The sequence below is a fragment of the Chenopodium quinoa genome, unplaced genomic scaffold (assembly GCF_001683475.1).
Source record: "Chenopodium quinoa cultivar QQ74 unplaced genomic scaffold, ASM168347v1, whole genome shotgun sequence".
Classification (NCBI taxonomy): Eukaryota; Viridiplantae; Streptophyta; class Magnoliopsida; order Caryophyllales; family Amaranthaceae; genus Chenopodium; species Chenopodium quinoa.
In genome coordinates this window covers 359,000-385,618 of record NW_018744240.1, presented here as the reverse complement: position 1 = coordinate 385,618, position 26,619 = coordinate 359,000, and the positions used below count along the sequence as shown (strand labels likewise).

The 26,619-nt window shown below is 33.6% G+C and overlaps 3 protein-coding genes across 4 annotated transcripts; 2 read left to right on the top strand and 1 right to left on the bottom strand.

Moving 5' to 3' along the window:
• The first annotated feature begins 5,983 nt into the window (after nt 1-5,983).
• Nucleotides 5,984-16,475, top strand: LOC110694663 (membrane-anchored ubiquitin-fold protein 3-like). Of its 2 annotated transcripts, none has more exons than XM_021871826.1 (3): nt 5,984-6,679; nt 8,265-8,435; nt 16,358-16,475. In XM_021871826.1, the coding sequence occupies exons 1-3, from the start codon at nt 6,550-6,552 to the stop codon at nt 16,393-16,395; spliced, it is 339 nt and encodes a 112-aa protein (XP_021727518.1). In that variant the 5' UTR covers nt 5,984-6,549; the 3' UTR covers nt 16,396-16,475. The 2 variants fall into 2 exon arrangements, with proteins under 2 accessions (XP_021727518.1, XP_021727517.1); XM_021871825.1 differs by lacking the exon at nt 16,358-16,475 and adding an exon at nt 15,118-15,581 and having other exon boundaries at nt 5,987-6,679.
• LOC110694662 lies at nt 15,694-17,330 on the top strand. Its single transcript, XM_021871824.1, has 2 exons — nt 15,694-16,484; nt 16,744-17,330. The coding sequence occupies exons 1-2, from the start codon at nt 16,292-16,294 to the stop codon at nt 17,079-17,081; spliced, it is 531 nt and encodes a 176-aa protein (XP_021727516.1). The 5' UTR covers nt 15,694-16,291; the 3' UTR covers nt 17,082-17,330.
• Nucleotides 17,331-18,943: 1,613 nt separating this feature from the next.
• LOC110694661 (omega-hydroxypalmitate O-feruloyl transferase-like) lies at nt 18,944-21,682 on the bottom strand. The gene is made up of 3 exons (XM_021871823.1): nt 21,481-21,682; nt 20,782-21,264; nt 18,944-20,118 (listed from the first exon to the last, which is right to left on the bottom strand). Exons 1-3 carry the CDS (start codon nt 21,481-21,483, stop codon nt 19,255-19,257), a joined length of 1,350 nt encoding a protein of 449 aa, XP_021727515.1. The 5' UTR covers nt 21,484-21,682; the 3' UTR covers nt 18,944-19,254.
• Between the last annotated feature and the right edge of the window lie 4,937 nt (nt 21,683-26,619).

Below are 26,619 nucleotides of genomic sequence, written 5' to 3'. Positions count from 1 at the left end.
TGTAAGGGTGGGTTTTTTTTTTTTTTTTTTTTTTTTTTTTTTTGGAGTTGGAAAAATTTGGCACTGTACTACCTTATGGTTTTTTTTAGGAGGTTATGTATTATGTTGTTTTTTAGGAGAGCACAGAGAAATTTATGTAACTTGCTCCCTCCTCTGTTATATCATTATATGATCAAATCCAATGAAAGTTGTTGCGTACTTATGATAAATATTGCTCTATTTTTTATTGATCAATATCATTTCAGTTTTTATGCATGAGATGTACACAATTATGTTGTTTCTTACTCCTATAATTCTGTTTAGACTTGCATGCAGTAACTTACATAATTACATTCTTTAAATTTTGGATTCAAATTTCTTACTAAAATACTGGTGGGACTATAATATACAAACTATATCCATTATGTGCAACTTTTAGGTATTATTTATAAGATATAAAAAAATTTCAAAATTACACATAATAATTAACGGAAATAGTATATAGTTATATTCTTATATATTAATTACGTAACTACAATATACAAAGTTACAAACCTCTATGTACATGTGTACTGTACCCTTAGCTAGTTAGGCAATTAGTGAAATTGTTGGGCCCTTTTAGGCCTTCCAACATGAGGTCAGGCCCTTACTTGAGGCAATTACAATTATGCTGGACTAGTTGCTCTAAACTTATTTTCAAATCCACTTCATCTTGTATTGGTATTCTTTTAGTTATTGGGCCCTCCTTCCATAGGCGCTGATAATAGGCCTATAGCCACACGCTCTAGTACCATGTTAAATTCTCATTGGATTAAATACAAACCTACTCGATGTTAAACGAGAGCCAAATTTAATTACAACAAGCTCAACTTTACTCCATTCAAAAACCAAATGTACTCGTAATAGGAAGAGTAGCTCGATAGTTTAATATATGGTGATCAAATCTTCAATACGGGATAGTTTAATTACATGTAATTTCTACTCTAAAGTCCAAACAAAAGGGCGTATTAGTGTTACATTATACACTTACTTTTGCAAACAATACTCATGTTATGACTCATGCAATCTCTAAAATGATTAGTAATTTAGTACGGAGTAATATAAACGCTTAGTATTTATACCCTTAACTCCAATATAAAGTACGGAGTATTCAATATGTGCATACGATAATATTGTTTATTGAGACACCATTATAAAGGTAATATACTAAACCTAATCTCGGTATCCCACCCTAATATAATTTATTTTTTATGAATGATTTCCTTGAATCAATAATACAGGCAGCAATTTTGCATAAAGTGAGCATAACTTATACTAGTAGAAATTTATAAATACATGAATAAAGCTTATGCACGTTGCTTACTCCCCAAATAAAGAGAATATACTAGGAATATACTACTACCTCAGTTTTTTTTAGTTAACGCGTTTTGACTTTAGCACTATTCACTCACTCCCCTTTGACCGTATTTTGTGTTTTATAATTAATGAAAAATATATTCATGGGGAATCTTATTAGATTCGTTACGATATATATTTGGAAAAATGGAAACTAATAATCTCACCTTTGTCATTTCTACTCAAAACAATTCCACCTTCTCGAAATCTGGAAATAATCCCACCTTTAACCTCAATCTGCTCAAAACAAGCCTTTTATCGATTTGTGAAATTGGTAATCTGTTTCAGAAGGTGACTTGCCACGTGTACCTTCTGATTGATTTTTTTTTTATTAATTCTTTTTTAAAAAAGGAATTTTTTTAAATAAAAAATAAAAAAATTCCCTCTTTCCCCTTCCCTCCCCTGCCACAACCCTCGTCCCTTTGCCGAATCAGCCGCCCGCTGGACCCAACCACCCTCCCCTTGCCGGAGCAAATTAAACCACCCACTTAAGCGTACTCTGTGTTAGTTTCCATTAAAGTGACAAGTGAGCTTTCTCAATCTTCCCCATTTAAGTGGCTTAATTAAGGCTTAACGATGCTTCGTTTTGGGCTAAGGGTGGGAGTTCAGTTTGCGACTTTGCGTGGTGTTTCACGGGATGTTGGGTGAGAGGGGTTAGGGTTTCACGTGGGTCGGATGGGATTTGCCGATTTGGTGGCCTAGGGTATGGTTGGGAATTAGGAGTACGTGGTGGAGGCATTGGCGGACCTAGTTAATGTCATGGTGAGTCATATGACTCACCAGTGAGGCAAAAAAAAAATCAATTTATTTTTTTAAAAAAACCATCACCCTTTCGGACGGTCCAAGATGCCAGTAGTCACAATGAAAGAAAAAGAGGAAGACAGTCATGAAAGCTTTCCTCTCGTGCTTCTGTAAAGAGAAGAACCCTATCGGCGTTAGACCGGGTTACGGAACTGACGGAAATGGAAGTAGATGTTTTGGGGGCAAGTTGAGTCTTGGAGGACTCAAAAGGATGGCTGCCATTGAGCCCCGGATGTAGGTGAGGTCTAGTGTCATAACCTTGATGGGGAATTATAGAAGCGTTGGAATAGGAAGGTTGATGGCCTTGATGGGGATACACGGCCAGCTTTGGAAAAGATAATAAGGGTTTGGTTGGTTATAAGGGAGGGAAGCAGGATAATGCTTCAAGTATGGGAGGAAAAGCTTAAAATTTAGATTTAGAAAGCTTTCACATTTGGAAAGGACTAGTCATTGGAAGTTCAGGCTTTTCAACGTGGAGTGTCTTCACCATGTGTTTTTTTTTTTCTTTTTAATTTTCATGGATTATATATTAATAAATGTAAGTTCATAGTTTTCATTTAAATTTCACGGCTTATTTAATAAATTTTGGTTCATAGCTTACGGGCTAATACACACCCACGGGCGGGTTTGGATGTTGTCCTGGTGAGTCATATCACTCACTAGTCTACCCAAAAATAAATTTATTTGAACATTTGGTTGTATTTTATACTTTTTGAATATTTGGTTGTATTTTTAGTATTATTATTTGATTGTTTGGTAAAAAAAATTTATTACATGTTTTATTATCAATTTTGACTCACCGGACGAAAATTCCTAGGTCCGCCACTGGGTGGAGGTTAGGCGGGTCGCTGAGGTGGGTGGTCGGGTTTTTGGGGTGGGAATTCTTGGGTACGGTTTCGGGGTTGGGTGGGGGTTCTTCTAGCGAGGTTGGGTTAGGTGGTGGTGTATGTGGTGGTGTTGATGAGGTGGTGGTCAAGATTTATATGCGTTTTTTTCCATAGTATATATGTACGTAGTTTATGTTTATTTCTCCAAGTATATCTTATTAGATATTAGAATTAAGTTATAATTAGAGGCAGTGCAAAATGAAATGACAATCGTAAATTATAACTGCCAAAATAGAGTGGAATGACGAATAGTACAAACTATAATTTGTTGGTCATGTGGGCAGCTGTTGTTTTTTTCTTGGAAGGGCCCTGCAGTAACACTTCAAAGTACAATAACAAATATAAGGATTGTATTACGAAGTTGTAAGGTTAGCGCTATATGTTCGAACTGATTATTGGCTCGAGTGATGTGAACAATAATGAATAGTTATGTATGTATTTCTATATGACAAAAAATCGAGTTAGTTATAGAGACTTAATTATTTTTTGTGGTGGAGAGAGTCACAAAGGACAAATGATGTAGACCTGATAGGATTCGATTGAAAATTTAATTAGATAAGCTTGTTGTTGACATTCATTCAGTTATAACTATTTATATGAGGTTATACATAAATTTTTATCTGTGTCCATGCATTGCAAGTTTTATTTGATTATTTAGCTCAATCAAAGTTCCAAATCATTGTTTCCTCACAAAAAAAAAAGAGTTCCAAATCATTGTGTGTTGAACTACATTGTCAATTTTATATATGTGTGCTTTGAACAAACACAACGTATTGGATATGTCTATTTTATTTTTAGCCCACCCGGCCCAAAAATTGATATATATATGTCCAATAACATGCATGTATTAAATTTATATGAAATGTCAAAAACTTATATCTAAATTCCAAAGGTCGAGATGTTCAATAACTTATGAAATGTCCAATAACTAATATCCATCTTATCGTGAGTCTAGTCTCACACAATATCTTCTTGATTTTCAAAATGCTCATGAGAGACAATTTCATTGAGTTTCTGTAGGGTGTCTTGATTTTCACTTATTTTATCTTTTCAGAACCTACTTGAACTTATCTGAACTTATTAGACCTTATCAAAACTTATTTTAGTTCTAATTTGTATTTGGGTAACACTTATTAGAACTTATTTTTCTTAAACCGAACTTAATTATCTGAACATAACTGAATTTTATCTGAACTTATTACACCTAAAATAAATGAAACAAGGTTAACTGAATATGTACAAATAAGAGTTTATTGTATCATAGTTAATGTGTTGGGGACCAATGTACAAATAAAAATATTGTGTGTTATTATTACTCCGTATGAATCAAGCTTAATATTAACTTAGGTCTTAGATGACTTGATATCATTTATATATATACTAATTAAAATATATGAATTCAATTTAAAAATTCAATTAAAAGTTATTTGAATTGAATATTAATATATTATAATAATTTTTTTTTATTACTTTTAAAAGTAAAGATGTCAGGGTCAAAATAATAGCTTATTTGGTACGAACCAAATTGAAATTTACCATTTTAGAGTGGAGTCACATAAAAAAAAAAAAAAAATCCTATCATTAGTACAAAAATTCTTAAATATAGTAGTAGTAACAAAATAAGTTAATTAACTAAGAAACCTCTTTATTTTTTGTTAATTAAAACCTCTTATTATGCTTCTCTCACCCCCCCCCCCTCTTTTAAGCACTCTCTTCAAAAGTTTATAATTTGGGTCAAAAGTCTCAACTCAAGTCTCAAGGCTTAAATAAAGGGGGCCAAAAAAACAAAGAGATGAAAAATGAGACTTGGCTGATTCACAAATAAAAAAACTCCTAGGAACCCTATCTTGTTTGATATTTGTATCACAAGAAATTGTTGTTTATTGCAAAAATTTACTTCCTCAGTTCTTTTTTACTTGACCTGTTTATTTTATTACGCTTGCCAATGTAAAACTTTAATAATCAATAACTTTTATTTCTTATAAGTAAAAAATTATAAAAGTTATATATTTTTTTTTTGGTGAAATAAAAGTTATATATTTTGAAAGAACTTATTGAGACGAATTCAAAAAGATCCCACGTGAATATGTTTTTCCTTACCTATTATTCACAAAAGACGGTTAAAAGAAGGGTGATTAATAGTGTAAAAGTCAAAGCGGGTCAAGTAAAAAAGAACGGAGGAAGTATTACTTATTATCCAACAAATAAAAAATAATGAGAGTGATGGATTAACTCAAGTGGTCAGAGCACGCCTTTCGGTTTCAAGAGATGAACTTAACAATATTACACTTGACTACAGAGCATGTAAATACTTGATAATTTGTATCGTATTTATGAATAATTAAAAATATTTCCGTATGAACAACTACTCCCTCTATTTGACTGTATCTATTCTCATATGTAGAGAATAATTTAGAAGATTTTCTCTCCTTTTGAATAGTTATAAAACATTCTAACTAAAAAGATCATTATGAAAAAGAGGGAATACTATCCATATCAATCATCATAGAAAAGCAAAGAAAGTACTCCCTCTGTCCCTTATTTTTTGCCTCATTGGACTTTTCACGGTCTCTAAGACGTGACTTTAAACGTATATATCTCCATTTATATACGTGTAAAAATTATAAAAACTTGATATTAATAAAATATACTATTAGACGATTCTAACAAGATCCCACATGAATATATTATCACTTATAAATTAACGACAATTCATGGTCAAAGTTATAAAAAATTAACTCATATATTTGCAATGAGACAAAATATGAAAAACGGAGGGAGTATTGGATAGCGAAAATAGAAGGGACGAAAGGAGTACTCCGTATCCATAATTTGATGTAACCGCTTCAAAAGTGTAAAAATTGGAGGCGGTCAAAGTTGTATAACTCCGTACAATAATATATCGGTGGTCATGAAACCATCATAAATCACTCCAAATTTCCACCCCATATCAGATCTTACACACTTTCACCCTTCTTCCTTTCTTAAATCTTCCCAGATTCTCTAATTCCATTTCCACCTTTCCCTTTTATCTTCAATTATTATCACAATTATTATTTTTAATCACTGTTTTATATTACTACTTCATGTCTTTTCAATACTAATCCCTTTCTTCTCCATTTTCTCTCTCTTCAAACTTTTTATAAATTCCATTTTTTTTAAAATAATTTTTCTCAGAGTTATTCTTCAACTTGGTGGAACCTAATTATATGTGAAGATTCGCCATTATTTAATTTAATTATTTGTTTACTTACTCCATTTTTAAGAATCTATTTGTTGTAAACGAACTATAACCCCATTTCATAAGTTTGCTAAATAGTTTTTTTTTTTTTTTTTTTTTTTTTTTTAAATTTTTAATATTTATATTCTCAATTTTTTCTATAAGGCTGTGTTTGATTCCTGTTTCTGGGTTGGTGCTAGAAAGTTTTGATTTTTATTTATTTTGGATTAATTTGATTTAAAAAAGTTTGGTTTTGAGGGTTTTCCGATGCCGGAGGAAGATTTAGTAGAAGTGAAATTCCGATTATATGACGGGTCAGATATCGGGCCGTTTCGGGTTGCGCCGGCGACAACTGTCGCCAATCTCAAGGAAAGAATTATTGCTGACTGGCCTAAAGGTTTGTTCTTTTATTCCCTAATATCAAATTTTATTTAATTTGTTTGTATATATAATTGGAATTTTATTTTGTATGTTTATGAATTTGTAAGCATATTGTCAGAACAAATTAGAGGTGTTAGAAATTTAGGATGATTAGAATATTTATTTTTTTATGTTTATGAATTTGTAAGCATATTGTGAGAAGAAATTAGAGGTGGTAGAATATTGTGAAGATGTTATTGTCGGTTATTTCTGTGGTTTTGTTGGCTGTTGCCAAATTTAGCTGAGAGCTTGTTGATGAAGGTGGTGTCTAAGAAATGTGTTTATTTAAGTAATTGATGATTGTAAATTCCATAGATTAACTCGTGGCTGTATACGCCGTGTATTGTCGTTTCTTTGGAATATTGCTGCCTGAATTGTATTGGCGTAGTAATTTAAAATTGCTTGTTAATTATAGGGAAATCTTATTGAACAAATTGTTCAGTTGTAAGCTGTGACCCTTATATACATAAACCTTGTTGGATATTCGGATGGTCATGGGAATATGGGATAGCTCTTTTGATGGTTTGGGTAGGCATATATCTTGCTGGAATAGCTCTTTTGATGGTTGGAATATCTACTGGTGTCATGAGTTAGCTATTAAACATGGCTGAGTTAGCTAGTGTAAATTACTGGGCCTGATTAAGCTGGTTTCTTATTGAGGGCAAACCATTTGATGAAGATGGTTCTAGCTTTTGAATCATGAAACAGGCAATTTACTAATTGTTAAGGGTGAGAACCTGATTTTGGTCACAAAGCAATCTAAAGTGTTTGATAAAAACATTGACCCGGTCTACTGAATCCAGTGAACGGTTATAGTGTTCTGCTGATTTTGTGTTAATCTGCTTCCCTCTGTAAGTATCTATTCAACGAAATTTATCATGCTTAATTACTCTCACCGTTTTCTTATAATACTATGTACGTGATGTGTTAGAGAGCTTCATTTGTTGCTAAATACTTGATGAATTTTTTAGGGTGCATATAGTAGAAAAGTGAAGATTTGACTCTTGCTCTGAATGGAGTCCCGATGAAAGCCATAACTACTTCAACCTCCCATCCGATTAGAACTAAGTAAAAGAGAGCTTGGAAAAAAAATTCTAGTATAATAATTGAATGGAGAGAGAGATTAACCTAAATAATGGACCTATTTTTGGGCCAAATTTTAAGTTAAAACATTTATCACTAATTATGAGTGAGGAATTTTTGAAGTGTGACCGCATATGCATCTGGTTAAGTTTTTAAAAAAAGGTGGAGGTATTATCTTCGTGAAATCAAGGAAGATTTGTGGTGAATTGCTGAAGATTAGTAAGCAAAATCACGAATGTAGTGATAATGTGATTTGGTCATGAAATTGCTATGATCATTGAAGCCTTTCTGTTTTTAACAATTCTTTTTATGTTTTGGAATGCTTTTGATTGGCGAGCTACTGTAATTAAATAACATGTGAAGATGTTTCAGTTGGTTTTACTTGGGCTTTGTTTGCAGCTAGGTTTTTTTAACAAATCAATGATCTTGCAGGTTTGTTACGCCTATATTTTAGAATTTCTATTTTTGGCTTATTTCAGATAATAAGGTCACACCGAAGGTTGCAAATGATGTCAAGATCATAAGTGCTGGTAAGGTTTTAGAGAACAGCAGGACTGCTGGCCAATGCCGAATGACCTTTGGTGAGCTTCAAAAGGGAGTTATTACGATGCATGCTGTTGTTCAGCCAACTGTAGCAAAAACGAAGACAGGTATTTTTCTTTGAGCATTTTTATTTTGTTTTTATTTTTTTTATTTATTTTTTTATTAAAAAAAAAATAAAATTCCTTTCACAATATAGATGTTGTTCCAATAATGCAGTATCTGTATCCAGGACTCTAGGTTGTTTGATTTGATTGCTGTTTTTTTGTAAGCGACATTTTCTATTTTTTCTCCCCAGCTGTTGTTGGTGGCTGCTGAATTGCTCTGTTTCACCTGTTTTGTCCAGTAGTCACTAGATTTTAGACTAAACTTGTTGGAGAACCTCTTAACTGGTAGAGTGATAGGTCTCCTAAGGCTTTTCAAAGTAATTGCTAATTTCCGAATTAATGTAGTGTAGTAATTAGGAAAAGAAGTTTTGATATCTCAACATTTATTATTGACTGAAATTCTGTCACTGTAGTCTGATTATTTGATGACGAAGCATTATAATACATACTCCCTTTGTCATTAAAAGATTTCTTCATTTTCCTTTTGGGTTTGTCTGTAAAAGATTGTCCCATTTCTTCTTTAAATTCCTCGCTTGTAAAAGGACCAAGCTATCTACCCACTCTATACAACTCTTAAAAAAGTAGAGAAGGCTAACGAGACAATCTTTTAGGGATAGAGGGAGTAATAAATAAATAAACAGTCAGAAACTCAGAATACCTTTTATGAAATTGCAAAGATTCAATTATATTATAAAAATTAGAGTTTATTTTTCTGGTTTAAATATCTCAACTTTTAATTTACAAGTTACTTTTTTTCCGAGCATTCCAATTTCCAATGAGTAATTACTACCCTTTGAAGCAATCTGAGTCATTCTTTCCCTCTGTGAAAAGTTTGATCGTCATTTCCAGGAATGTACAAGTAGATTGGCTATAGAAATGTCTTTTGGCTCTAGCTTGCATCACCAACTTGTCGAGGGCCAAGACAAGAGTTTTATCCCTAAGATTTAGGTGGTGCTATGATATTTTATATAGTAAAGATATATGGCTGTTGATTTTTTCTTGAAATTGTAGTTTAGCATTGGTTACTTTTCTATATTGCCTGCATAGGACTATGGGTCGCTGTTTTAAAAATTTCAAGTACTTCAGCAGCTTCTATTTAAACTCTGCATTTGTCTCTAAACTGTAACAGAATGCTGAGCACATATTATACTTCTGGTATTACGAACTTTTTGTTTGGTGGTGGTTTAGAGATTGTATCCCCTGGTCCTTAAGCTTTCCTCTTGTTTTTAGCATATTTAAGGCCGTTCTTGATTTCGTCTGGTCTAGTCCTTGCTCATCTAGATCATTTTTGCAACTTTTTTCAGTAATGCCTTCATTAAGCGTTTTCTTGATCTTATTTTACATCCTCTTTACAATATAAAGTTGGTGATAAATATATATGTTTAGATCTGTGACATTCTTCTGCTTGATCTTATTTTACGTCCTCTCTCAAATGAGTTGTATTTTCAAATGCAATCACACTATGTGATTAAGTTTGTCTATCCATCTTTAAAGAAAATAGGATTAATATTTTTGCATACAGTTGATAGGAGTGGGTATATAGCACCATATACATAGACTAATAAAACTATAGTTTTGGTAAATAAGTTGACATTAAAGATATTTCTGGGTCTATAACAAAAATAAAGCTCACAAGCTACTGAATTGGTGACACCGATGGGACAAAAAACGTTCTAACTTGTGCAGAATATTCACTTGAAAAGATTAGAACATGGTGTGAAGACCTCGTGTGTGGGTGTGGTCGTTTAGTTATCCTTTCTTACATTTGCTAAAAATCAATTTACTAGTTAGCGTTTTTTCAACATAAGTAGCTAGGATGCTTGGACTTGGATGTGAGGTATGGTTCTGAGTTTGAAAATCTTAAAATTAAAGACTCAAGGACATGTTTTAGAAGAATACGAAGTGTGTGTGCACGCGTGCGTGTCAATTATTGATGTGCATCAAGTTTTTAATAGCTTTTAAAAAAAAAGCACATTTAACTGAAGGAACTTGCATTTGCACTTACGTATTCTCAATTTTTCATCATAAGAAACTTCTCATTTACACTTTGAAATTTGAATATATTACCATTGAAAGTCATTAGATTACAGTTTGCCTTTTTTAAGGGATAATACACGTCAGTGGGATGTTATATATAGAGGAGAGAAAAAGGTAAAAACATTAATGACAAATTTCCCAAAAAAAAAAAAATACAAAACATTAGTTTAGGAAAACTTGTCCTCTTCCTTTCAAGTCCAGCTACCATTTTTTCTTTTTCATGGAAACAAAACTTTTATACTCCAACTTTGTTTTACTTTTTACATCCTCTTCTCACCACACAAAATAAGATTCAGCAGATCTATAAGTACCCTTGAATAGAATAATTACATCTTCAATAGAAAAATTCCGAGTCAATTTCTCCAAGTTAGGTCCGGTCCGACACATATCTGGTGTTCGCACCCGAATTGGATCATGTCAACACGGGTATCAAGTAGTAAAATGGCACAACACTTTTATGGAAGTCATGTGGTCTGTGCGACTGGAGTGGAATATAAGGGTCTCTTAAGAAGTCTCTTTGTCTTCTCACTTGTTAATTTTTATGGGACAAAGTCACTTATCAAGATTCGTGATGGGCTATAAGTTGGTTTGGCTTTTATAGTTGATTGGGGGAGTTAAAAATTTTTTGGGGAGTTCAAAAAATTTCAGTTAATATTTTAGTTGATTAATAAGCATTTGACATAGATTAAAATTTTATTTAATAATTATTACGAAACTAGTTTCAGTACGCTTGAACTTCCAATTTTTTTTTCCCTTCTTAGCCTTATACTTGATGGTTCTTTGAGGATAATGCTGTTTGGGTGAGTTGTTCCTTGATGCTGGAAAGAGGGCCCCACCTGCCAATGCGTGATGTGCTCATTAAGATTGTAGTATGTTAAATGTTATACTATATGGTTTCTTATGTCGAATCATATAAAAATGTAATATATTCATTTGAACTCCCATTTCACTAGAAGTCAGATCCATTTCCTATTATGTTTCTTCTCATACATTGTTTTCAAGTCAAGAATTTCAGTCCTCAGTGGATTTCTGTCTCTCATCCATTGTCCTTGGTAGTGGCCAGGTTTTCCTTTCTTTTTTCCCCTGCAATCTTTTTCCCTTTTATGTTGGGGTTTTGAAAGGGTGTCTCCCTCACATAGAAATTATATATTGGAGGTGATTTGAATGGGCATGTTGGGGTAAGTCGAGATGGATTTGAGAGTGTTCATGGAGGCTTTGGGTATGGGCAGAGGGACCTAGGTGTTGAGGCTATTATGGATTTTGCCCAATCATATGATTTAATTTGGGCTAATACTTGGCTTAAGAATCGGGATTCCCACTTGATAACTTTCCGAAGCGGAGCAAATGCAACTCAAATAGACTTCTTGCTCACAAGGAGCATAGATAGACAAAGTTGCGTAAACTGCAAGGTCATTCCAGGTAGGGGTGGCAATTCGGGTCAGCATGTCGGGTTCGGGTTAGATTTCGGGTCGTTTTCGGGTTATGCTTAGAAACTATCAAAAAATGTGTAAAACTTAATATTATTACGAAAATATGAAACTTGGGTCAAATCGAGTCGAATTCGGGTTGTTCGAGTGTGGTCACCTAGCACCGACTTTTGGTTATGAGTATACGTTTGAAAGAGAAGGTGAAGAAAAAAGGAGACAAGGGGGAGCCAAGGATAAGATGGTGGACTCTAAGGGACGTAAATGACTTGGTTGGAAGGAGTTAGGAAGGATATGAAGCATATGGATTTGCATGAGAGTGAGATATTTGATCGTAAGGGATGGAGGAGGAAGATTTTTGTGGATGACTATACGGGATAATCGCTTTTGGTTCATGTAGCCGACCCCACTTATGGGATTAAGGCTTTGATTGATTGATTGTTAGGGTTTGAAAGATTGTATTAATGCCTAGGATAGGGTTGTGGGTCAGCATGGACTGTGGCCTTTCTGTTAACTTGAACAACCCCCCCCCCCCTTGCATTTTAGAGTGTATATCAGCCCTTTGGTGAAAGTATTTTGATTGACTAAAATACGAAGGCAATGATGGTGGGGTAGAATTTGAGAGGATTGGTCAGCCAACTAGTAAAGTAAATGAGGGTAGTGGTTTACAAGGGAAATCACGGATGCACTGCCTTTGGGTTCGGGTTGAACTGATTTGGGATGGGTATCTGCCACCCCAGCCTTGTTTTATCTAAAGTAACAGACTGGGTCTTTGATTTATGTTGCCTGGCATCTGGGACATTTAAGGTTCTGCTCCCTAGCCTGAGCCTGGTCCTATTTCAGAGGCAGCCCCCTTCATACTGCTACAAATCTACAATGGATGCATAGAGTTTTATTTTATTTATTTATTTTTGAGGAAAACATGAGCTAAAAAATATTATTGCAAATCAAGATCCGCCAATGTTTGAATGCCTTGGGGGAATAAGTTCATACAAGTTAACTCGGAGTTACTGTTTGTATCCCACCTCGAAACAAGGTGAGCAACGGTGTTTCCGGCTCTCTTAACATGAGTAAAATAAATAAAATCAAACAAGCTAGATAACCATCTAATATCATCGTACAGTAAGAAAATAGGAGCCAGACCCTTTGAGGAGCTTTTGACAGCCTGCACAACACCCTTAGCATCACTCTCTACCCATATATTCTTAAAACCAAACATGTGCACGATTTGCAGACCAAATCACATAGCTGCTGCCTCACCCACAGCAGGTGATCCCTCGCTTTGCACCTTAGAAATTATGCATGAGAAACAGAAGAAAATCTTGGCTTGGCTTTGCCTAAGGTTCAAGTTCGCTTACACTGTGTTTGGGATGTGAATAGCTGGGAGCTGGATTTTTTTCAATAATTCCTTAGAATACAAGCCAAGAAGCTTTTATGAAAGTCCATGGCGTCTTCCTCTTCTTCTTCACCGATAGCTGAGTCAAATTTCAATAATTTATCGATGATTCTTGGTAAGTAATAAATCAAGTGAATAGAACCCACCCTAAGTACCTAGATAGTGGCATCGGAAAGGAGAAAGAGGTTTGTTGGTTACTAACTGGTCATATAATATCACACATTATTTTAATTCTTGAGAATAGGGCTTTACTAGCAGCACACTATAAGATATAGCATCCATTATTAGTTAGAACGGTTGTGTGTTTGGCACTAGTATATCATTTTGTTTTCAACAACTTTACTAAACCCTTTTCGAGTCAATTTAGGCGCAAAAAAAAAAAAAAGGAGTCTAGATGATGGCAAGGGTAAATTTGATGCTTGAATAAAATAATGAATGGTTGGCTCCAATGTTCCCACAAGGAACCCACATGTCTGATGGTATTTAATTGACTGCAGCTCTATATTAAGTATTTTTCAAGTGTCCTCGACTATTTTGCTGTAAAATTTTCCATGATTTTGGCATTAAATGAATTGTCGAAGTGTTCAATTTGTCAGTGTGTCCAATGTGTACTTGAGGTGAAATGAAGAGTCTGAGTAATGTGGTCTTATTGTACTCTATCTCTCTGGAATGCTCAATGATTCCCTAATCCATAAGTTTTGTGTCTTGCATTGTTGCTTCTCTGGTCTCTGTTTCACTTCCTTTCATTATTGCCTTTAATTTGAAAACTGGAGATGCAAGTATTAAGGATAACCCTCCATATGCTTCCTCCAACCTTTCATACATTTACTCTTGCTCTCTTTATCTTTAAAAAATAATATTATTAGAAAAAAAAAATCAATTTAAATTAGTAAACATAAGCTTTAATCTGTAAAAATGAGTTTTAATTGGAAATTTTTAGTTTTAATAAGTTTTTGTGCTCCCATACTAGTAAAATTTTCATCTGTGCTCATTATTTATAGTAGATCCTCGGCCCAAATAAACCTTTATTAAAATTGTTTGAGTGAAGTGGCTGACTTTTTGTTTGTAAATGTCCTTTGCTCAGGGCGCTCACTGCTTTATTTAATGCTGTTTATATGTACTGCATATATAATTTTTTTTTTACTCTCTGTCCTCGAACAATATGCCTATCGAAATTCTTGTTTGACAAGTACTCTGCTTTAATAATTTTATGTTCGTATTCTTGTATCTTCGTGAGTGAACATAGTGTGTTGGGCTTAAAGTGCAGCCCCTCTTTTGACTGTTGAGATATTCTCTGCAGCCTTGACTAAAATATCTGGTGATTTGTTGAGCATCCACCAAGACCTCCTATTACAACACTTGCTCTAGAAGGAACCTTTGGGATGTGGTGGGGAATAGCAACTATGAGATAGTTATTGCTAAAACTTGTAGAAGAGGTTATTGCTGACATTTTGCAGTAGCCGGGAAGTTTGTTAGAGGCAAATTGGGCTGTAAGTCAGGGTGAGTAGCGTATGTAATGAAAATGGGGAAAAGACTTGTAGGGAGTTCTTAGCACTATTTTTGGAATTATTGGAATTCTGTTTTAGTTGAGGAAATGACCTGAATCTTAGCACTATTTTTGGGGGTGGGGGACCAAAACTCTAAAAAATTTCCTATCCTTGCAGAGCAGTTTGTTGAGTGCCCATCGGCTTTGCTGATGCTATATGTTTATTTATTGCCGTTGTTACTTCCTTTGAGTGTGACCTTGTTGATGTCTAGTAAATGATGATAAGGAGTTTAGTGTTCCTTGTTTACATCTTTGATACTATTATCTTTTTCTTCCATGCAGAAAAGAAAATTGACGAGTCTGAAAGAAAGAGCATCTGTTCATGTTCAATATTGTGAGAATTTGTGTTGTGGCCAGATTTTAGGTCCGTGTGTTGTGTGCATGTTGCTGTGTAATCTCCCAGGAGAAACTATTACTATGCTTGAAATCCCTATTATTCTAAATGCTGAGGAGATTTCTGCTCTACCGCATAAATTTGCTAGGAAGCATGTATCTTGCAATGCAGGCTGTCCTTGATGTATTCTCTATTGAACTTAGGGGAATGAACACCCGTGTATGAATATGTATCTAGTGCACTCTGGAGTCTGGTCCTTCGATTTTATAAGTTCTAAATTTGCTGAAGTAATTTATTTGGCAATGAAGATGGTCATCGATATAATGTTATAGTTGTAATGTATAGCAAGATGGAAAGAAAACTACTGTTGATTTGGTTATGATTGTGATCTGAAAGAAATTTCTCACGGACAGCTATTTCTGTTCATTCAATTTTCCATTTGTTACATTTTAGATCAGTCCATCTAGTTTGCCTTTGCTGCTTTTAACTATGGTTAGAGTACGAAAGCCTAGGTCAGACACTAGCCAGTTCAGACTCGCTTGGCAATGTGGCATTAAGCCATTAAGGGCTATTAGCCTATTACTATTAGTACAGCCAAAAACCCCTTGGCCAGTCCTGCTCAGGTACAGCTTAGCCAGTGCACCACAGTGGACTACCCCGGCACAGGCTATTCCCCTCTGCCCTTAGTCGCGTAGTAGCATATCGAAAGGCTGTGACAAAAGCATGATATCAATAAATAGGGAGAGTTTATAGGTAAGTGTAGTCCCAAAATCATAAACACTATCATGGAGAGGACCGTTATACCAAGAAGGCCCTATAAATGTATTGGGTTAACACTCCATGACTACCATAACTTTTGAGCTTTGAAAAAGACATTCACGAGTCACATGCCTTTGTTTTCAGTGAAAAGGATAAAATTCTATAAAAACCTCATTTTTTTTGGGTTGTCTTCTGTAATTTCAGACCCTTCTCCACTTGTTTTCTCTCTCTCTATACCCCTCCATTATAAGGGACAGTACTTTCTAACACCCTTCTGTTTTCTTCCCATTTATATAACCTATAGTTTATATGTAAAAAAAATTTCATGTTTTTCCTCTGATTTTTCTCATAATTTTTGTTCTAATGGAGAAACCTAGCAGCATTCTATGTCTTCTTATCTTGTTCCTTGCATTTTCTGTCTCGCATCAGTCTCACGGCGGTCACAAGTCTCACCACCCTGCAGCTAAACCCAGTTCTCAGATCACTGTCATGGGTACTGTTTACTGTGACATTTGCTCAAATAACTCCTTTTCTAGGCACAGCTACTTTCTAGCAGGTAAATTACTAAAACTATAAGTTTCGATTTTTTTGTTGTCAGTTTTCAAAATTGAAATTATTGTTGGAAATGCGACTAAAGTTAAGTACATTATGCAGCCTATCTTTAAAACACGACTTAAAAAAAACTGACAATGATACCGAACAAGCTACTAACTACTTGTTTGTGAAATCCGAAGTGAGATTGACTTGATTTTTCTGTTTTGGGGTCCGGGCGGGTTGTTACATAAAAAAAAAAAAAAAAAAAAAAAATAACATAGGAGTGGAAGTGAAAGTAGATTGCAAGTTCAAGGCAACAGCACCAAGAACATCTGAAGAAATAACATTCTCAGTGAATCGAACGACAAACGAATATGGGTGGTACAAACTCGAAATACCTTCAGTAGATGGGATCGAATGTGCACGAGGAGCAGCCGTCGAAACGATATGCAGGGCGAGTTTAATTGGGAGTTATACTTCAAAATGCAATGTGCCTGGACATCAGACTACCACTGATGTTGTGTATTTTAAGTCTAGCCAACAGCATATCTGCATTTATGGGTTAAGTGCGTTGAACTTTAGACCTTCTAGCAAGAACAAGGCTTTGTGTGGAAATTAGCAAGCCTTTTCTTCCCCAAATCAAACTTTAATTATGTTTTTCATTTTCTAATTTTTGTTTACTATATATATTAATAAAAGTAAATTATATATATTTATATGCAATAGAGTTTTTATTTTTATATTTCGGTGCTGGTGATTTTGGATTAAGTACAAAGATTAATAGTTACTCTGTTCAATATTGCATATAAAGTAGGTCATAATTCTATTATAGACCGTCTAAGCATAAATAAATCACTTTCTCGATTTATTTGTTGAACTTTAAACTATCATTATTGCCCTTTACTGTATAATCGTTGTCTTTTTTTTATTGAGAGATTACCTATATGGTGAACAAGTAAAAGGTTAATTCTTGAAAGTGACTCCTATTTATTGCGGTCTATTATTTAGAAACCGAGGAAATACTATTTGAGGGCTCTAATGACATTGGATGCCTAGCTTTTTGCCGGGGTCTATTATTTAGCCGCCTGAAGAATTATTGAAAAATTGTATAGTATAGAATGTCTGTTGGAGGGCCACATAATTGCAACATGTAAATAATGCATGGTGGTGATAATTCTATCAAAAATCTGTTTAATAATTCACATCCCCTGCCTCCAAAAAACATAAGAGCAGAATTGAACTTACCAATCAAATTATGTCTTTGCATTCTGTTCTTATTATTTTCTATGGACTCATATGAGGGCAATATGACTATTATATCTACTGTGGAAATCGTAGATATCACTAAAGGTATCAATTTGGGTCCTTGGATCGGTTTTAGACAGTTTCATGGTTGGATCAGAAACAAAGAACTCTAGATTTTAGCGTAAGAGGGTCTTGCATACTCGTGTTGTCTACAATTTGGCTAGTAATTTTAGCTATTCCAAATTAGTAGCTCATATTTTATTATATCTACACAATATAATAGAAAGTGTGAAGTTTCATTTTAGGACGGTTTGAAACTTTGAATATATCTATTGAACATGGGAAATGATTGACTTTTGGAAAGCGAGAAGTAGTCCATGCACAAGTGAAGATGACGGATTTCATCTGTCATATTCAGGAAAACAAATTTTATGGATGTTGCAAATATTTCTCATGATTTTAATTGACATTTAGTTGTTGGAAGTTCATATGAAGTTCAAAGAAAATCCACTACAAAAGAGTGAGAAAAAGAAAGGAGAAAACCTTTGTCCCACATGGAATAATGAATAACAATGTCCTTATTTGTTTCTGTATGGGGAGGGCTCAAGGCGTTAGTTGTGGGTCTGTATTCATTTAAAAGGGCCAATCTTTTTTATGATCTAGCATTCTAGCAATATTATTTAGATGTCGTTTCAATTCTACTGCACCGAAGTACTTGGAAATCGTCTTTTAGGACAATGGTTCTTCCACGTTGAGCCAAAATTCAACTCTCTTTATTTGTCACATTTGAAATAGGTGCATTTAATTGATAAACATCTACTCCTCTTGACCTAATTATGATCAGTATAGAGCCCATTATATTAATTTTTAAGGCCCAATCTTTTTAATGATCTAGCAATATTATTCAGATGTCATTTTGGTTCTATTGCACCAAGGTAGCTACTGTAAAAATGTCTTTTAGGATAGTGTTTTTGCCACGTTGAGACGAGATTGGACTCTTTTTGTTCGTCACATCTAAATAGGTGCTTTTAATCGTTTAATTTCGACTACATCCACTCCCCTTGACCCAACATCATCTGTAAAGACTTCATCTCGATCTACACCTAAATACACATCATTAAACATGTTTATTTATAAAGTTTTGCATCACTTGGAATTCAAGAATGAGTCTTAATCAGCAAATTTATATCATATAACATGGCAAACCTGCTCCAACTATGAAAATTAGTACACTAATTACAAAAATAAATCACATCATACCAATTTCAGCACTAAACATTTTGACAAAAACATAAAATGACAATAACTTTATTTCCAACTTGTTGGTCATCACTCATCAACTTTTTTCCATGAAAAATAAAATGACCTAAAATTTCAATATTTAACAGAGGACAAACAATATCATACTACTAGTACTGGACAAACAATATAAATACTATCAGTAAAATGACAATAAACTGATGATCAACAGATCAACTTTTATAATGAAAATTGTAACAGATATATAATTTCCCGAATATATGTATATAATTCCTCTGAATTTAGCTTTAATCAGCCTCCTGCAGCTGGTCAGCGAAGCGTTTCATGGCCGAAGCAGGCAATCCCAATAGCACATTGATAGATTTTCTCTCATTTCCATGAGACAGAAACAGAATAACCTCCTTCTCAGGCAGTGCTACAGGTCCTGATATAACTGGCTCACCCCACCCGAAATCTGTGGTATGAAATGACAGTCTAGACCAAGTAGTGATCAAAAGAGTAGAGCTCAAAGAAGGCCTTGCTCTGGTTGTTTCGAAGTAATCGATTGCTGATCTCATATAGTCATCAGTAACCATTTTGATGGCCTCTTGTACTTGGCTTACGCCGTAAGACAGATTATTGTCTATCAGTTCTCCTGCAGGGCAGATAGAGTTTGTAAGGACAATTCCATTTCCAAAGTACCCTTTTGGTAGAGGCGGATTAAACTTTGATCTGCCATCAACCGCGAAAAGTAGCTTAGTCTTTTGATCAGGCTCCATCTGAAGTGCCTTGCTTCTAGCCCTCCAAACAAATACTGATAGTGCTTCAAAAGTGGTGCATTTCTTTAAGGTTCCGTCTTCCATTGCCTTCGCCTTAAGCTTTTCTAGGTGCTTTGGTTCGAAACAGAATGACCGGTATTGCATTTCCTCATTGTACAAGTTACTGGTGCCAGAGATGTCCTCTATCTCCTCGAATTCTCGGTGCTTGAACTCAACCTTAGGGGGGTCTCGCGAGTTTAGGATTGCCCTGTCTAGGAAGGGTGTTATGTTAAGGGATAGTCCCCGGGCTGTTTCGCCCCACGAGTTGACGAATTCCATGGCTGCTATACCATCAAACATACAATGGTTCATGCATAGGCCTAGTGCAAACCCTCCACACTTGAACTTTGTCACCTGTTCATTCATTCATCAACAATAAGAATTTGTCAATTGTACTAATATATTATCTTAGTAGGATTATCTTGTACAGTTCCTTATGACGATTCATGTTAGTCAACTCCAAATAATTTTGTCCCACCGAAAATTCGATTTTGTCTTGTTTAAAATGAATACCCCTAAAGGTTGTATTATTACAAAATAATCAAAATGTTGTATTATTAAAAAAGAATTTTGACAATTTTTTCAATTTGAAAAGAAAGGTGTAAATTAACCAAGTCGCATCTTTTGCTAGATGCCAAAAAAAATCGCAGTACGTGGGAAATACATTTTTTTTTTTTTTTTATTTAATGTAGTCTACAATTAAATGATGGTGGCCGGGTCTTCCAAACAAAATTGAGATCCTTACTAGGTTCCAAAGGCTTGAATATCGGTGGTCCTAGCTCGGAAAATGTATATCTACATATTATAAATTTCCATGAAATACTTTCTTCTTCTTCTTCTTTTTTTTTTTTTTTTTTTAATCTAGTCTACAATTATATCCACGTTTTATTTTCAAATTTTTATGTTTATCTGCTACTTAATATACTGCTTAGACATTATTAAATAAAAAAAAAATGAAGTAAATATAAATGTGAAAAATGAGCTAGGTAAATTTTTTTAAAAAGGAAGTAAACAAACCTGAGTAACAAGAGGAGGAATTTCAAGTATATTTTTTGCACCAGGAATATCATAAACCAATTTTCCAAGAGTAATAGGGTCAGGCTTAGTAGAGTCACCAATTTTATCCATGTTACAATCGGCCTCGGCCTCCACGAAAACCGCGCCTTGGGTGCCGTCGTTGGTGCAATCTATGATGAGCTTCCCTTGAGGGCTAATGGTTAGCCGTCCAGCCAAAGGGTAGAAGTGCACCAACACCTTAGAAAGAGCCTCCTTAAGCACTTCTCCTGCTAACTCATTTCCCTTTTCCTCTGACTTAAAGCAATATATTGTACGTACAATTACCGCGATATTTTGGTCTAAATTTGATAGGAAGTATAAACCCTTAGGAGTTTCTTCTGCTGTTTGTACCAATGTTGGTTCTCCTAGTCGTTTCACTTTGAGATCGAATGTGTGTCCGTTGTTGTAGAATTTTGTCACCCCGTTTTCTCCGTTTTCATTAACCTACATCAACCACAAACAAAAACAAAAAAAATGTTATTTTTTGTTACAAATGATTTATAACTACTTGAATTTCTCCGGACCATCCTGTCTAGGCTTAGTTGTTACACTGCTAGTTCAAATTATAGTATCAGCGTAACTAATAAATCTAGAATATATGCGAGGAAAAAGAAGAAGAGAAAGATAGAGAGCGAGATTTATTGGTAATGCATGACTAACCATGTTGATAATTGGCTTTTGCTAGAGTAAGAAATAAAGGTGAAGAGAATATGTGTGAGAAAGAGTAAAATGTGGGTAAGTTGAGGTTTCAAAAAAGCATGGGTGATTGCAATATATAAGAAGAAGGGCAAAATAATGGAGCAGCTGGATTGGATGTTTAATTAAGCTTCTTTAATAAGAGTGAGAAATAGGAAAATTGGCTCAAATCTCTTATATAAGTTTTTCTTCCCGACAAAAAAAAAAGGGGTTTTTCTTAATTGTGAGTATTTAATTAAATTTAATTTTAATTTATTTTCCTTATATATCTTGGAAATTAGTATGTGAATATTATTTGGGTATGGGTGAGGTTGGTCACTAGCCTTGATAATAAAAATAAAACTGATGACAAGTATTAGATGTTAGTTTGTGATTTTAGTTATCTTGGTTTGGTAGGGTTGGCATTCTAATCTTGGTTTTTTTTATGAATAATATGAAAGTAGTTTGTTTTCTTGTTATAGTTAAACTATTTTTAATTTTCTTTTATTAGTTGGAAAAGTTGACCAACACATTGTTATGACCGCTTGTGTACTCCAGTAAGTTATACTATTGTTAATTTGCTATGTGCTTACGTACCGATCACAAGCTTATGTTCGAGTCTCATCTTCAACTTATGCTTAGGAATGAGGATTTCCTTATCTTTTCTCTAGAGTGTTAATTAATTATTTTAATAAGATCCAAGTCGTTACAAAAGAAAAAATTATGTGCTTTGAATTGGCTATCCTAAATTTTACTGCATATATCCCAAAAAAGATGGGGGGTGGGGGAGGGGTAACATTAATACAAATGCATAGGTTAAAAGGTTGGTTGTAACATCAAAATATTTAAGTATTCTGACATTGATTAGAGCTACTAGAAGTGGACATAACAAATAAGGGAGTTACATCTGTATAATAACATAGAAGTTTATAGATTGGCATTGGTTGCCAACTAGATTATTTGGAACTCGGGTATATATTGTAAATAAGATCGGATTTTTTTTAAATATACATGCATCACTCATTATTATTAGTATCTTCTTAAAATTGCAACACTTTAATTTACTATATACTCCGTATTTGTATAAAACCATGTGTTGGAAATTGTATTCCATATTGAAGAAATAAGAAAGTTGTGTCTATTTTATAAGGCTAAAGAGATACTTCTTTCATTGCCATATGGTTTTGAGGTGGAACCTCCTTGAACTTGTATGGTGGACACTTATGATAGGTGTGACCCAGGCTCGTTTATCACCATGTGGTTAAAGTTAGTATGCGAATAGTACGATATGTAAAATCAAAATCTTGCAAGGATTTAAAAAAACATGGAAAGCACTTAAGTAATTAAATTTAGTTAGGGTCAAACTAATTATACACTAAACTAGCTTAGATAATTCTATTTTGATAAACATACAATAAGGAAAATATCACATGTGGGTTGGAGTTAATTGTTTTGAAACATTGAAAAAAGAGCGAGATCAGAATATGACTAAGTTATAAGATTGATGGATATACTTTAATTCATCTATCACTTAAAAGTTATAGATAGAACTTTTAAGTTAAAGTTAGGTTTTATGTGATTATTTTTTGAAAAGTAGCTGCTAATTTATTTTACTTTCATGCATGTCATAATTAATACTAATAGAGTTCTTGTATCCTCTAACAATATGAAGCGATTCTTTAGACTACAAAATTGATGTTTAATTTGATTTTTTCCCAAAGGAGAACGACCCCTACTGAATCAGTATCTCTCATAAATCAGTCATTTTATCCACCTACAGTACATAGGTCAATGCTTTGATGTGTAAGTTTGTTTACCTTGGCTGATTTACTGTTATAAAAAAGCCGAGGTAACGCAAGATAAGAAGCATCTATAAATACATCAACTCTTTCCTTTCTTCTACTTAAGTGCTTGTCACTGCCGTAGACGCAATGCTTTGGGAAATGTGTCCTGTTTTCTCGCCATTTTTATTGATAATTTATGGAAAGTTGAATAAGAATTATGGTCCTATTTTTGAAGGTATATAAATAATTAAAACGTCTGAATTTGGATGAAAATTGATGGCAAAATTTTAACCCTTCTATATGGTGGTTTGGAACAATTTCAGGAAGTAAAAACGGTGAAATTTATTCAATAATTTCTTATAGAAGTAGTACTTTGATACGCCAGATACAGAGTATCGCAATAATAATGATAAACAATTCCCATAATGTTTGAATTTTGATGGAACGGAATATATATAACGGATGTTTTTTCAGAATATAACTTACTTCGTGTAATTTTGGTACCCTTTGTCCTCAAAGATCGATTTGGATTTGTGACCTTGTTTAATAGGTAGATTATTATGCCTTGTATATGTGGAGTAGGAGTATACCAAAGTTGAGGGAAATTAAAGCATTGTGTTATTTATAAAATTATGAGAATTATGTTATTTAAATGATACTTGTATGTAAAACAATCTTAAAGAAACAATTAAAAATAGAACAATATATGAAGCAGTTGTTTAGGGACGGAAGGAGTAGTAAGTGATATCTAAAAATCTAAAATGTACGTGATTTTAAAAGCTGAATCTAAAATTAAAACAATGTGCATGTATATGGTATGAGTCACAGACAGTGTTGCATGCATGCCATGTTTAGAGCTAGTTATTATGATCAAATTTTCAAGCACATACTCTGTATTGTGATAATCTGTATTATTTTATTATATCTGAAAGAAAAATTATAAAATAATCTGATCCTTAAAATACGAGGAATATAATTTTCAGAGGCTTAAACATCCGTTGTACTATCTTTGAAAAAACTAAGGAAACTTCATCTTCCAAGCAATAGAAACTTAATTATGCATTAATTTCTTCCTTGAGTTAATGAAGTCTAAATCAAAACGTAATAAGTGGTTAATTCTCAACGATGGGTGACGTACTGAAGTGATTGCTGATTCTATAGTCTAGAATCTAAATGCCAATATTCTATCCTTTAATTTAGCTGTATAAATATTACCTCTGATTAATTTTGTGAGACAGAAATAGTTAAATTGCAAAAATAAAATAAAAATACTGTATAGACTAATTAACTTCCTCAACAATTTGACGGGTACTTTTACCAAGACATAACTTCGAATATTAATATCCATAACTGTTTATTTGTAAAAATTACAAAAAGTTGCATTGTATGTTATTTTTACAAGCATATGTTTTTTCTAATATATTTATTAAAAAAAATAAGTTAATATTAGTCTTACATATAGATAATGTAAAAGTCAAACTATTAGATTATGTTTTTTTTTTACAGTAATCCAAACAAAGCTACAATTCTACAAAGTTCCCCTGGTTTTGCAATAGTTGGCATGAGATGGGCAATATGGGCTATTTCATTGCATACTTTAATACAAGAACAATAGCTTTAAATAGGGCAGGAAGCAACTTAATGAGGGTTATAATTGGTAGCTTCAATTGCTCTTGAGCAGTCTGATGATAACGAACATTATTATTGCAGACTGCAGCAATGCATGGCTCGCAGTCCAAAGTGGATCGCGTATAGCAGCATTCTGGTTGTAGTAGGATGTTTTACCCAAAAACTCTGTTTGTGCCCTTTTACTTCTGTGCGCTGATCATCTAATCTCTGCCGTCCATGCTACTGCAGCTCGCTCTCCATCCCGCACTTCTTGTGCATGCATTGCTGTTTCAAGCTGCATCAATCAATATAGAGTCTATTCTCCGTGTTATTTATGTTTCCGACTCTCCAAACTTGGGGTGATGAGGACGCGGGACGCATCATGTATACTAATATGCATGGTTCCGCGGTTCACCCCCTAAGGACGTATCAATGCAAAAAATTCGACGTATTATAAAATGAGAATGAAACATTGTTAACTTAAACAATTACTAGTATGTTCAACACATGCGACCTACAAAATGAATCATATGGCATTATGGCCTTGTTTGGTATTTAGTTGGTTATATTAACTGATTTGACTAGCCGGTTGTATATATGTATGTTCAAAAGCTAATATTAAACCTAATTTTTTAATTTTTTTTCAAAAAGAGCTTTATAAACCCAAAAAACTTTTTCAATAAGCTATTTACCAAATATTCAAATTAACTTCTTTATTTGATTAAACCTCTAATAGGACTCAATAAGCTAAAAGCTCTTTAAAAAACTCTTTACCAAACCAGGCCATAGTAATATTGTTCTTAACCCTTCAATTTTTCATGCTTGTCAATATAAATATTCAACCATTAATATTAGTAATACTCTGTAATCTATTTATAAAAATTATAGAAATTTTGATATTTTGAAAATGCACATTATGCCAAATCTAATTGTATTGTACAGTAAACTCCTTCTATAATGTCTAAACCGTTGTGTTGAGAATCAGAGATGACCAGAATCCAATACTATAAATTATATTAATATTCCGTATCAATCTGTCGAGTTTTAATCTATCAGTCTAAATATAAAACAATCTTAAAGATACAACAAAGAAAGTAGTTGTTGCAATTAGTTTAGGTATGATGCAAGCACATGACAAATTGTAATTAAATGTTACCAAAAGTAGTCTACATATTATGTTAGTTATACTACAAATAATTGGAAATAATATGAGATGAAAAATATTTAACATTATAAATTCACCAAATAATTGTTGGGACGTTGCTATCAAGATTACTCGTACAAAAGATGCCAAAAACAAAAAAGCATTCAGCCGTGGTAGCTAAGTGTTAGATCAACAACATTTCCTAAATCAAGTTCCGGCCTAAACGCTATTGCATCATCAAATTACATGAAACAACTCTTTTTTTAAGGTACTTTTGAGTTCAATTTTGGAGACAAAAGATATTCCGGGATTGAAATACAGAATGAATTAATACCCCATTGTATGCAGTAGTTAAATAAGTGTATCACTTTAACTGACACATATGTCAATGCGCAACTTTGTTCGTTATTATCAATTACATTTGTTTTATATTGAACTTACCCCCTTTTTTTTTTCTTTAAGTATGATTGCCAATGAAAGACTTCGAATAAATATATCTAATTGCATATTTGTAAAAATTATGAAAATTTGATATTTTAAAAAGGAAAAAGCTACTTTGATGATCAATAACTTTAATTCTCTATAAGT

Bases quoted from the DNA above. Each gene is read 5' to 3' on its own strand.
- LOC110694662 (XM_021871824.1), top strand. From the start codon at position 16,292: ATGGAGAAACCTAGCAGCATTCTATGTCTTCTTATCTTGTTCCTTGCA. The intron at 16,485-16,743 runs GTAAATTACTAA...AAAATAACATAG, and splicing joins GCACAGCTACTTTCTAGCAG to GAGTGGAAGTGAAAGTAGAT.
- LOC110694661 (XM_021871823.1), bottom strand. The intron at 20,119-20,781 runs GTTTGTTTACTT...ATGAATGAACAG, and splicing joins TTCCTCCTCTTGTTACTCAG to GTGACAAAGTTCAAGTGTGG.
- LOC110694663 (XM_021871825.1), top strand. From the start codon at position 6,550: ATGCCGGAGGAAGATTTAGTAGAAGTGAAATTCCGATTATATGACGGG. The intron at 6,680-8,264 runs GTTTGTTCTTTT...GGCTTATTTCAG, and splicing joins TATTGCTGACTGGCCTAAAG to ATAATAAGGTCACACCGAAG. The intron at 8,436-15,117 runs GTATTTTTCTTT...TCTTCCATGCAG, and splicing joins TGTAGCAAAAACGAAGACAG to AAAAGAAAATTGACGAGTCT.